Consider the following 12,858-nt stretch of genomic DNA (forward strand, 5'->3'; position numbering starts at 1 on the left):
TCCTCCCTCCTGGGGATGTGACTTTGAAAAATATTGTAAAAGTTTATTTTTTCATAAATGTTTATGGAATTCCTCCGCCTCCGCTGCAAACCCAGCTGCTGCTGACTGGGCAGGACGGTCTGAGACTGTTTCCGTCCGTGACTGTTTCATTTCAAAGTTTGAACCGAAGGCTGGCAGCTGATGTGTATGAACAAGTGTGACTGTGCCCCACAGTGATTAGGCTAATTGCTAAATGCTACCAGAGGCGGGAGACCAAGGTGTTGAAACCTTAGAGCTGTAATTACAAGAAGCAGCGTTTCCCTCAGGAGGAATTTCACTGATGGCAAAAATCAATTTCCTCCTCTTGCTTTCGGCTACAACACAATTACACCAGGCAGTGATTTTAAAGAGGCCTTTTGTCCAGTGGCTTACTGCGGCTGGCACGCACTTTGTCTGTTGGGGGTCTTGTGTGAAACATTTGAGAACATTATCCCCAGAGAGCTGCGTGAGGATGCAGCCGTTTTGAGGTGTATATTCTCTTAACCACAGACATGCTGGTCTCATCACGGGTCAGTGGGCTCTCGTCCTCCTTAATCCTTTTCCTCCAGCAGTGTTTCTACAAGGGCGGACCACAGCTGTGCCTGCAGTCGAGGGGGAGGTGAGGGGATAAGAACCGGAAGAGCCCGACCACAAACTGTCCGCCTCGAGACCAACTCGGCCATATGAACCAGGCCTGTTTATGTAAGCGCCTCCCGCCTGTGTTTACAGCTAGCACACATTTTTGTTTTACCACGTCTAAACTCCTCGGACGTTTATTTGGCTTCACTTGAACTGTGAGTGTTAGGGCTACATTAGCGGATGAAAGTAGCCGAGGCTGGCAGACTGGGAGATGCAGCCTGTGGGATACTGAGGGTTACGCTGGGGCAGAGAGGCTGAAACGCACAGTCGCTGACTTTCAACAGATGGATAACGCAGAGCGTCTTCCTGTGGAAAAAGTGGGTTCCTGAGGAGACACCTCAGAGAAGAGTTACAGGCAACTTATTGGGCTGATTTCCATCAGTCCACAAACAAAACAGGGCAGGAAGTGTCTGAGAGGCGGGGGCAAGGATTACACTCTGCATGCTGGGAAAGAGCTTTCTGCTTAAGAGAGGATGAAGCACAAAAAGAAAAAGGGAAGTGCAAGGAAGGGAGAGACTCGAAGGATCGGGAGAGAAAGCTGGTTGACGGGGTGTTGGCTAATCCCCTAAAGCATCCATATATTGCCTCCACCTCCTCTCCCACTGCTTGTAAACTGCGAGGAATGCAGCATGTTGTCTTTGGTTCCTGTGCGTGTAGACGCCTCTGGTACGGAGAGATTTATATCCGCAGACATTGCCCAAAGCATACCACACTGCTTTTTTAATTCTGGAGGCTTTGAAGCAGAGGCGGAGCTCCAAAGAAACAACCAATATCAGAACTGTCCTCTCATTTGAGCCTGATTTATGTTTCCTAACCACATTAGAGAGCTGCCAAAGGCTGTTAGCCCTCCACTAAGCTGGCATACAATAGATTCAGAAATACAGCGTGAACACTGGGCTGCTTAATATTTGTCTCTCCGGCTGTCTTCTAAGCAATCTGTAAAATAAACATTTGTCTTGTGATATTCGTTTCAAAGGAGACAGAGACGTCTCTGTAGTGCTTTGAGCTTGTTACGAATTCCTCTGAACGCTTTGGTTGGACTCCAGTTGGGGTTTCTTTGCTGCGACATTAAAAAATCTTTGGAATGTATTCATAATACAGTTTTACATCAGTACCCAAATGTTTTATTATATAGCGCAGATTAGGCTGCTGTCCCCTGTAACCAATTGATCCCAGTCTCTGGAGGAAAGCCACACCATTGCTTCTTATTGCCTCCTCCTGTACTTATTCTGTAGGCCAGTGATGAGAACTGCCTGTAATGACTAATGATAAAGGCTTCAGCGAAAGCTCAGGGATCAAAAATGAGTGTTTCTGGCTACAGCACAGCGATCGACCAGGCCAAAAAACAATGAAAAAACTACATGTTCCCCTTCTGCTTTCACTTAGCATATCTAATCTTTGAATTCTGTCTTGGCCAGCCAGAGGTCTAAAGTGAAGCACTAGATAAGACTGAGAGGCACACAAAGACATGAGGATTACTTAACTGTTTATAAGAGCCACATGAAATAATTTAGGTACTCAGAAAGCTGGTCAGCTGGTGAGAAGATCTGACTATGACACGTGATCAGAAGGTTTCAGAAACTGGCCTCTAAAAATCAGAAACTGTACCAGATTTAAATTTGGCAGATCACCAGCTCAGGATCATCCTGAGCTCTGAACTGCTCAGTCGTAGCCAGAGGCCCAGATCTCGTCTCCACAGTTACACTCAGGTATGATCAAATCACGCCGTGAAGCTGCGTCCGCACTGGAGGCGACTCGCTCGTCACTCGTGGACATTTTGGGATCCGGTTGCCTAGGTAACCCACTGATGTATTTACTGCCAGGTCATACATCAGTCAGTGGTATCCTGCACTCTCACTGCTAGGTGCTTCATTGGATTGTTACTCTGGTCCCGGCTACTTCTCATTGCCAGCAGTTTCGTCCAAATTGCCGAATGTTTTTAACTTTCTGCGGCGTCCTCGTAGCTGTGACTCTCTTCCAGTGTGGATACAGTTTAACAGGTCAAAACAGGACTTCCGAGGAGCGATCTGAGAGAAGCAGCTCTGCTGGAGACCATCTGAAGGCGCCTTGAACCAAAACTGATTTTTACCAGCTTGCTCCTGAACTTGTGGAAAAATACGGCCATAAAGTTGGACTCCAGTCTAAACTCGTTTCTTAAAGACTCAATTTACCAATAAAAGCCTTAAAAGATTCTAAATTGTGTTAAATTTAGTTTAAACGTTTTCAGTCATTTCACATAAAGCACACAGTGCCAGGACTATTGACCTCTCCAGGTCGTCAGATCGCCTGTTTGGATTTTGAACTGTCGTCAACCTCTTTGCTTGGAAAAGATAGATTTTCAGTTTTGCACTTCCATATCAGTTTGGTCTTTAAAGTAACATCAAAAGTCTTGATTTAACTTGTTTCTGCCTGTAGTCACTTGGTTGAAACACAGACTGCAGCTATCATGAAATCTGAACAGGTATCAGCCGATCCTGCAGAAGCTATAAATCTGGAAATAAAGGCTGCAAATTGAAAGACTTTCCGGGACAGAAACAATATCAGCGTCTCCTGAAGTCATTGTTGGAGGACAGCAGAGAGTTCCTGATAGTGTGCAGCTATAGACCCTGACAGGAAAACAAACACTGGGACTTGGTCAATAGGCCTTCCTGTAAGCTTGTTGCTTGCAGGTCTTCTCGAGTATCAGAGAAGGCATTATTGATGTGTTACAAAATGTTACTGTAGATGACACCTGAGAGAGTCGATTCCCTCTCCACAGTGGGGATATATACTTTGGGCCGTTAAAAATGAAACCCATGACATGTTTGGTGGCTTTGGGAGCCGGGGGAGGCATTTTTTTTGTACGTGCAGCCATGTAATTCAATCTACGGCACCTCTTTAAACAGGACGAATAACATAAGGTTGAATTGTTACTGCCAGCTTAACTTTCCACAGTCAAAGAATAATTCAGGAAGAAATGTGAGGAACTGCATTTTCTGTTTTTGGAGTACTTCAGCCATCAGAAGATGAACTCTCTGATTCTTTCAACTAAGTTGGAGGGCCGAGGAGTTGAACTTCAAGGGGCACGGGGGTGCAGCATGAATGCAGTCATCCCTGGTCAGCGAGCCCCCCCACCCCTCCTCCACCTCTGAGCCGTTCGGTGGAACCACAGCAGTGTAAGAGCCTCATTTAGGAGCACAGAAAGAAAGGCAGAAATCTCTTTCTCAGGAAGATTAGTGGCTGTCCCTTTGGAGTAGGCCTGTGGATGGGGAGGGATGGGGGGAGGTCTATTTTTCTCTGGGACATTTTTCTCTGCCAGGGAGGGCCGTGACCCACTCCAGAGCACCTTCCAGAGAAAGGCCCTGCGGCTGAGGCAGAGACCCCGGCGGAGACCCTTCAGACTGAAGCTCCAACTAAGACTCACCCAACGATAACCATGATTAACACCCAGTTCCTTATCGCAAATCCCCCCTCCTTTCCCAGAAAGACTAATTATACTCGACTCCACTTCTTCATCCATCTATGCTACACTTTCAGTACCTTTACATCTAAAACAGCTTGTCACATGGGTGGTAACCTCTAAGGTACAGCAGCTGTACCCTTGGAGACCAGTTTGAGCCTCTGTGACCATTTTGGACTTTAATATGAAGATACAAACACAGACCTTTAAGCTAATTTCCATGAGCTCATTTGACATCTTCTAGTTTCTGAAACTATGCTCGTTGTGGCTGAAATGCAACCTAACTCTGAGTGGCTCACCAGCCAAGAAGTTAAGCACAATCATTCTGATTGATAATAATAATTTTCTTGATCCATTAAAATGGACTCAAACTCCCCCACAGTAACCAGCTCTGATCATTTCAGCTCCTTCTGAGGCTTTTCCAGGGAAAAGTAGCAGCATATGGAAAAGATTTTTTTTTTCTGACTCTGGAGACTAATGTTTGTAAAATACTGTGAGAGTGAAGGTTGGACTGACTATATGTTTTACAGCTGTATATGCAGAAATAAGAGGGTGCAGTCCAAGGAGAGACTGTTATATAAAAGCCAACCAGTCCACAGACATACAAAGATGGCCACTTTGTAGTGCTCAGTGGTTGAGCAGGTGACTCATATGCTGAAGGCCTCTGCAGGGGTCTGGGCTGAAGTCTGCCTCAGACCTTTCCCTGAATGAAATTCCCTCACACGCTCTCCCTGCTCTACCCACTATCCTGCCTCATGAAGGCCAAAAGTAAATCTTCAGGTGCTGCGTTCATAGTCACCCCCAATCATCTATTCTAAATCTGGAAAATCCTGGAAAACAAATGTATTAACCCTCTGAGGTCATCACATTTGATTTAATTTTATTTATGCAGCACCAAATCACAACAAACAGTCGCCTCGAGGTGCTTTATATCAAAGGTAAAGACCCTACAATAATACAGAGCAAACCCAACAGTCCAAACGACCCCCTATGAGCAGCACTTGGTGACAGGGGGAAAAATTCCCTTTAACAGGAAGAAACCTCCAGCAGAACCAGGCAATTTAGACATTTTTTTAAAAAAAAGCAAAACTGTTTTGGAAAAAATGTGAATAGTTTTTGTATTTGTTTCCTGCACTTTCAAACCTTTACTGCTTATAGTAATATATGTTCATTTTTTTAGCCCTCAGAAAGATACACATCTATCCATCTTCTTCTGCTTATTCAATAATTACCTTAATAAAAGGTCCTGTGGAGTTACGTTCATGTAGGGGCAGAAATGGACTTTTCCTGGGTCTCAGTTTCAGAGTCAGAACAGTAAGACTTCGTTCTGATCTATTTTCATGAGGAAAGACTGGAAGAAGTGACTTAATGCTTAGACACAGTAGGGCTGATGAAAGTGAGGTCATTTTCTCTCATTGGCGCCCTCCTCAGATACATCAGCGCTGAGAATAACTATCTGTGGACATTATGTTTTGTATGCTGAGGAGCATCCATCTTTGCAGAGGCTTCACGAGTTTCAGGCAAAGTCTAAGAAGGATGAAGACCTTGGTTAGGCAGAAATAATCAGTGTTACCCAGCTTGTCTGCTCCACTGGCCTCGTACAGTCAACACAAAAGTGAGCGATGATGGAAAAAGTCTCTCTTTGTCTGAATATAACAGCGGCCGTGAAACAACTTTGGCAGATCTGCGTTTGGAGCAGCACGTCTGAGTGCATGTACACTTTGGTGTGAAGTGGGGGGGGGGTGGGGGGTGCATCAATCACAGGTTTTCCTTTGAAATTATGAGATGTTTTACAGTCCTGGGAGCGGGCACCTAATCTGAACACATGTTACTCTGACATGCTAAAGCACAAGCCAACACACACTCGTAAATCCCGGGGCCTGGGAGTCAGGTTGCAAGAGGCGAGCCTGTGGAAGCACGCCCTGCACCGAGACAGATGCAGGCTGTCACACTGAATGTGGGTGCCCATTTAAAACCATTAACAAGATCCTGAGAAACAAGTCTGATTCTTATCATATGGACTCAATCTGATCTGGGCTTTTGTGCCAGCATCCCCCCTTTCCCTTTATCCTCATCCTACTACTTCTTCCCCTTGGATCCAAACACACTCTCTTTATTAGAAACCAGACACAATCTTCCATTATTTTTCCACACTCAGAGACACAGACAAGTTCAACAAGGCGAGGCAAGTCTCCATGAAACACAAGCAAAGTTATGAGATTCGTGACCAGCTGACAGAATGGATTATGGTGAACAAGATGTCCTCAGGATGTTTCTCCTTAAGTTACACTGTTTTTCAAAAATAACCTCAGCACATATGGACGATGCAAAGAACCAGTTGGTGTCACAGTCAAAGCTCTGAGTTTTCAGGGTGCAGGGATGATGTTTGGAAATGAGGAAATGGAGCGAAGCAAAGCTCCTAAACCTGACGGGAACCACAGTCTGCTGATGAACCTGCAACTCACACCTCCTCCTCCTCCTGACGCAAAAGCTGCAGCTCTCTGCAAATTAGACCATCCTGGTACATCCAGTATTATCACAGCACTGACTCTAAAGGACACCACATGCTGTCAGTGGTTTGTGGAAGATGAGCAGCATTAATGTCCCGGGATGAGACCACGCCGGTCATTTTTTTAGAGTGTTTCCATTTTTTGTTCCAAAGAGGAAAAACTCTTTAAAAAGAGTGAGCCTAAACCCAACCTTACACCCCCCCAGGTCAACAGCAAAACATCAGGGATTAGGAGGTAGGATCTGGGTCTGGATGGTTCGAGTACTTAAAAATTCCATTTCAAACACAAGTAAGCAGAATAAATGAGGGCCTAAAAGTTTACAGTACAAAACTACTTGATTTATTCACAATAGTCCCATATTTGTGTTTGCATATGCATACTGATATAAGAAATGAAAAGGAGGCATAATCCAAATTGAAAGCCAAAGCCTTAAAACTATCTAATGACATACTAACGTCCTACTTTAAAGGCTCCCCTGCGTGACAATGTGAGCTTTGTGATGGCAGGCCACCAGGAGCTTCATTAGCCAGTAAAGCAACTCGAATGAAGTGTTCCTGCAGTGGCCTCTCACTCAATGCCAGAGCATCTTTCTGAGGGGGTTCAGTGTCCACCAGCCGGCGTTAGTAATTTATAACCCTCGTACCTCAGAGGCCCCGGCAAGGTCCTCCAACCTCGTTATGATGAGTTTTCATCACACACTCACTAATGAAAACATGAGCGCTCATCTTTTAATTATGAGAGGAAGTCTTGGACACGCCACATCCTCGCCGTTACCTCACAAGCACAAATAACCCCTGATGGGTGCAGGCTGCTGCTTTTCAGTGGGGCAAGGTTATGAAAATGCAGCCCCCACAGCCTCCATGACACACAATGGTCACAACTGTGTAAACCACTGAATTATTCATATCATGGCAAGTGCAATATTTTCTTATCTCTGGTTTGAAAAACTTTTGGACCCTTTGTGGAGGTGCCAGAGAGGACGCACTGAAGCGCCCTACTTTCTCACCACGCATCCCTAAACAATTAATGCTCACGGCTCCTCTCGTGGCAGGCCACCAAGCCCATCATTAAGCAGAAATAGCGCTAACGCCCCAATGTCATACGACATCTTGTTAGCATTTCAAAGGTGCTTCCCTCCTCCCCGCCTTCATCCGCGGCCTCTGATACACCATGTCGTCCACTGCTGTGCCAGCCTTTTTTAGTAATTCATGAAATTTACACTCGGGAGGTGAGAACAAGGTCTTTCGACCTCATTATAACATTTTTTCATCATCCATTCTCTGACATCTCTGGAACATGCAGCCCCCATCTTTGGGTATTTTCGTGTGCCACCCAGCTACTTAGTGAGTAGCACTTCAGTGCAGTGCAGAGAGCAGAAACCCAAAGAAAAAGGTCAGATCCTGGTGTTTGTAGGGGCACACGAGGACCTGATTTATAACTTACAACCATTGATAACTATTATGTCAGAGTTATAATGTACTTCCAGCTCACAGTGAGGAAAGAGCAAAGGGATAAAGCTGTACCTCTGGTCAGCGTGGTGGGCGAGGGTTTCTTTGGGAGTTCTGAGAAGCTGCTTCCATCCAGACCAGAGCTCTTACACTCCTTCTTGTCGGTGGCTGTTGGAGCTGAAGTTTCCATGCTGCCCTTCCACTTCTGTCACACACTGCAAGAAACACACAAACAGAAGGTCAAAAATCAGATCCAGGAAAACATCACGTGGTGTAGAAGTGATGCTCTGAACTCAGAGTCCTACAGAATAATAATAATAATAATAATAATAAAATGAATTTGGAATTCAACTCAAAAATAAAACTCTAAAAAATGAATTTGCAAAGAAAAGTATTTAAATATGAAAAGAAGGCGGAGCCTCGTCCTTTAGTTCCGATGAGCTAAAGGATTCTCCTCGTGCTCGGCTAACACAACAGTCCTCACACTTTTTCTAGCAGGCTCCACACTGGAAACAGCTGTTTTCAATCATAAACAATAAAAACCAATCCAAGTTGAATTTCAGTGAAATCGAGGTTGGAGCTGTTGCATCAGTCGTGCTTGGCTGCCTTCCTCCCTGGTCATCCTCACTCCACCTGCAGTGGTTCCACACACCAACAGCAGGGCCCAGCCCACAGTCTGAGAACCACCAGACCAACAGAAATAAAAGACTCCGTTCCCAAACCAGCTACATTTCAGAGCTAATAATGTTTCAGATTTTGGAACAAACGACTTCATTCGGAAAGACGAGACTTCCAAATCTGAAAATTGTAGAATAACTAAATTACTGTCACTGTAATTACCAATTATACTAATCATAATTACCACACAGGAAGAGAGAAGGATTTCTTTTTTCAGTGCACTAACAAAACCTGTCTTAATGCATAGGTGTGTGTGTGTGTGTGTGTGTGTGTGTGTGTGATGTCAGTGTAACCAGCAGGCTTTGAACACACACCCTCAGGTTTCGCAGTTTGATGTAATGAGTTCATGAGCCCCCCCTCTGTTCCCAATGTAAATGTGAGTGGCCCTCAGCGCTGAGGTTTTAGCCTCACACACTGTGTCAATACCTCCTCATGTCTGTGTGAAAGCCTCGATGAATTGGCAACCTGCCACTTGTTTGACTTGGTGGGACCTACAAGATCATCCTCTGCTGAGAGCAAATAAGACCCAGACTCCCCACCCACCCACCCACCCCCACCGCCCGGCCAGCCGGCCTGGAAGAAATCGTTCTCCGCCCTCTGGATAACTGATGGTCATTGCTTTTCCACCTGCTTTCAGATACTGGTGAGAAAACGTTTGTCAGAGTGCTGAGAAGACATCAGCCTGAACAACTGCATGTAATCGGGGGAAGGAGGGGGGGATTTCAGTCCTCTCCTGACACCTGTTTGCTGAAGGCCAATTAAAACGTTACACAAACAATCTCAAATCTTAGAAACCAAAACACAAACAGCCAGAGGTACTCACTCTCACTCATATCTGAGAAATAATGGGATTTTTGGCTGAAAGAAACCACAAAATAATTCCATCATACATCCCCCATTCACAACAACAGTTATCTTTAGGTATAAGAGAGGGTCACCTGATCCAGCCCTAACTATAAGCTTGATCATAAAGGAAAGTTTTAAGCCTAATCTTAAAAATAGAGAGGGTGTCTGTCTCCTGAATCCAAGCTGGGAGCTGGTTCCACAGAAGAGGGGCCTGAAAGCTGAAGGCTCTGCCTCCCATTCTGCTCTTAAGTATCCTAGGAACCACAAGTAAGCCAGCAGTCTGAGAGAGAAGTGCTCTGTTGGGGTGATATGGTACTATGAGGTCTTTGAGATAAGATGGGGCCTGATTATTCAAGACATTGTATTTTACATTTGAGTCTGGATTTAACAGGGAGCCAATGAAGAGAAGCCAATATGGGAGAAATCTGCTCTCTCTTTCTAGTCCCTGTCAGTACTCTAGCTGCAGCATTTTGGATCAGCTGAAGGCTTTTCAGGGAGCTTTTAGGACAGCCTGATAATAATGAATTACAATAGTCGAGCCTGGAAGTTGTAATATATTAAAGAGTAGATGGTGTGATATCAGGTAAATTAGGAATGTGGAGAATGATCCTGTCAGTAATCGTTCAGTGATCTGGCTCCTGCCAGGCGAACGTGTGAAGTGTTTCTGGTTTCATGTGGATTTCCAACATGTCGTGCTTCATTGTGAGGTGTGTGTACTAGCAGCCGTGTCTGTGACCCTTCGGAGGTGCCAGTCGCCTGTCAGTGAGCCAGTGTAAGCCGATTAGAGGTGGGCGACTAACAGGTTTAGGCTGCATCTGTTTCTTTTCCTTCTTCTGCCAAAAATGTCTCCGAGCTCGCCAGCGAGCCATCTTGTCTCGGAGAGCCCCGTCACTCTGACATCACCTTAGTGATAGAATCTAATTTGCTCTTTCACGGGCCTTTATCGTATTCATACTTGGCCACAGAGCCGTCTCTGTTTTTGGTGGTGATCCCTGTTGGCTCGGATCAGATGTGCCCATGAGCAGATCAGAGCTCGCGGCCGCGGCATTTGCCTTTCAAGCAGTCTGACAGAGAATCCTCCGCCTAACATCACCGCCCGATGAACATCTGGCATCGTATTAATGGCCGTTTCCATGCTTTTACAGCATGCCAACTATTTGCTTCCAGTTGCCTCTGAACCTCGAGCCAATGCTGCGATGAAGAGCGGTTTGGGGTACGAGCACCTGTAAAGCTCATTTACCAAGACATAAAAAAACTGGTGCAACTCAGATCTAAAACCTGTCAATAACAACGAAATCTGAGTGGCCCCAACTTCACCCTCACCCGTCCCTCCTTAATACTGTGGAGCTGTTACCTTAGCCCCCCCAATCCCACCCCCCACCCAATCACTCCCTACAGGCGAGACCCTGTTGCCCCCAGTGACAGGGGAGCCCAGCTCTGACAGGCTGGTACAGGTGTCAGGATCTAAGCAGACAGATGGCAGGGGCCAAAGGCGAACAAACAACAAGGGTGCACTTCTTTACTCATCTTCTGGTTGGCTGGACAGCCTGTCACAGGATACCCCCCACCCCCCCGGCTCGGAGGCTTCGGACAGCAGAGCCGGCTCTGATTGAATCCTGTGTGTTACGTTACACCTGAGCAGAGTCGTGCTTTTAAATTCATCTTAAAGGAGGCGGCCTCGAAACTCCGACTATAATGGAGTGATTTCTGGGAAGTGCAGAGCTGCAAACACCACGACGACGTCGGTCTGAGAGCAATATCCAAAAAACAAGAACTGTGCAGATTTCTGCTTTAAATGATTTATTAAGTTGATCTGAATGCAAAGCTGCTCTCCTGTGTTTGTACCCCAAACCTTTTAAGTTTCACTTTGTTCTCCTTCCTTCCTGCCACAGAAAAACTGCACAATTTTCCCGCTTCAGTGAATTATCTCACAAAGTGAACAAAGAAACGTCTCATATTTAATAAATGACACAAAGCCTTCTTTTCAGTCCAGTCTGCCCACATCCTGAACAGATTCTGGATTTATAATAAACAGTTTAATTTGATGGTTCATTGAAAAAAGAGGATTTTATAGCAGAGATTGCACATCATGATTTTCCCTCCCGGGACCTCGCTATGATGGACGGTCCAGACGTGACCGCACACAGCACCGGAAAAGACCGTATTAATGGGCGGAGTCACTGCTGTGTTCTGCTGAAGGCCTCGCAGCATCCATCAGGTCATCTAGGATTAGGGTTCAGCTCATGCTCCCCCATTTTTATTGCACTTTTGCCTGTTTGGAGCCTGAAATGGAAAAGCTTATTCCTGAGTAAAATCATTTGTTTCGGGGGAACGCTGAAAACAGCAGTCAGAAAATTCCCCGCCTGGTGGATTTGCTCTTAATGTCGGGAATGACCTTTCTTTGTCTGGACTCGTCTTCCGCTCTGTGTTAATTTACCTTCTGCCCTCTTCGTCTCAGGCTTGCGGGACTTTTGTTATGAGACCCGGTGTGTGTTTTTCTTAGCGCCTCGTTCAGTTTCAAGTGTTCCTCTCCTCCACCGCCGCTCAGCAGCTCCCCTTTCACCAACACTGAAAGGAATGCAAACACACATCAAAAGAGGCCCTCTCATTTTGAAGATTTCCAGGCTTTGCTCTCCTTACTTTCTTCCTTCCTATCTGAGTGAATGCGATCCGCATGCTGGTAGGCTCTCGTTCTTGGCAGCGTGCACACACACACACAGTCAGTTTCTCACACCAACTGCTGTCCCACACTCTGCTCACTTGGCAAACACGGGGCAGATGGATAAGTGAGGTCTGCAGCCCCTATGCCACCTGCAGACCTCACTGCTCAGGTTTCTGACGCTCACACTCATGCAGGTTAGCAAAACAACCAGGATGAGCCAAAATATGGTTTTGTTTTACATATTTTTGGGTCTTCATCACACATGTTGTTCTGGATTGAGATTAAAGTCCTCTGATCTTTATTCAGGTACTTCAAACTCTGAGATTTCAGCTTTGCTGGATTTTACACTCTTCCGCTATCAGCTATCAGCTGACTACACTCTCGTTAGAGCACTTGGTCCTAACAAGATCCATGCAGCTCACCAACAGACGTGCAGATCTGAGTGCACTAATGCTGAGAGCCAGAGATGATCAGCAGGCACAGAAATGAGATGTCAGGGGTGGAAGAAAGCTCCGGAAACACTCGTGCTTATTATATTTAGTTCATCTGGAAAAGATAAATTTGACCTTCAAATGATGGGTGATGAGCCTCTGCATAGTTTATTATGTTAGATATAAC

At 45.6% G+C, this 12,858-nt stretch overlaps 1 protein-coding gene across 2 annotated transcripts in view; it reads right to left on the bottom strand.

The window, feature by feature from the left end:
• Nucleotides 1–12,858, bottom strand: part of gli2a (GLI family zinc finger 2a) — a 79,962-nt gene that overhangs the window by 55,229 nt on the left and 11,875 nt on the right. The window contains exons 2-3 of one of the 2 annotated variants that reach the window (XM_030758891.1): nucleotides 12,016–12,146; nucleotides 8,130–8,269 (exon numbers count right to left, since the gene is read on the bottom strand). In XM_030758891.1, coding sequence (XP_030614751.1) covers nucleotides 8,130–8,244 — 115 coding nt within the window. In that variant the 5' untranslated portion in view covers nucleotides 8,245–8,269; nucleotides 12,016–12,146. The remainder of the gene's footprint in view (nucleotides 1–8,129; nucleotides 8,270–12,015; nucleotides 12,147–12,858) is intronic. The other variant, XM_030758890.1, reaches the window with a different exon arrangement.

The sequence above is a fragment of the Archocentrus centrarchus genome, chromosome 21 (genome assembly GCF_007364275.1).
Source record: "Archocentrus centrarchus isolate MPI-CPG fArcCen1 chromosome 21, fArcCen1, whole genome shotgun sequence".
In the NCBI taxonomy this organism is placed as follows: Eukaryota; Metazoa; Chordata; class Actinopteri; order Cichliformes; family Cichlidae; genus Archocentrus; species Archocentrus centrarchus.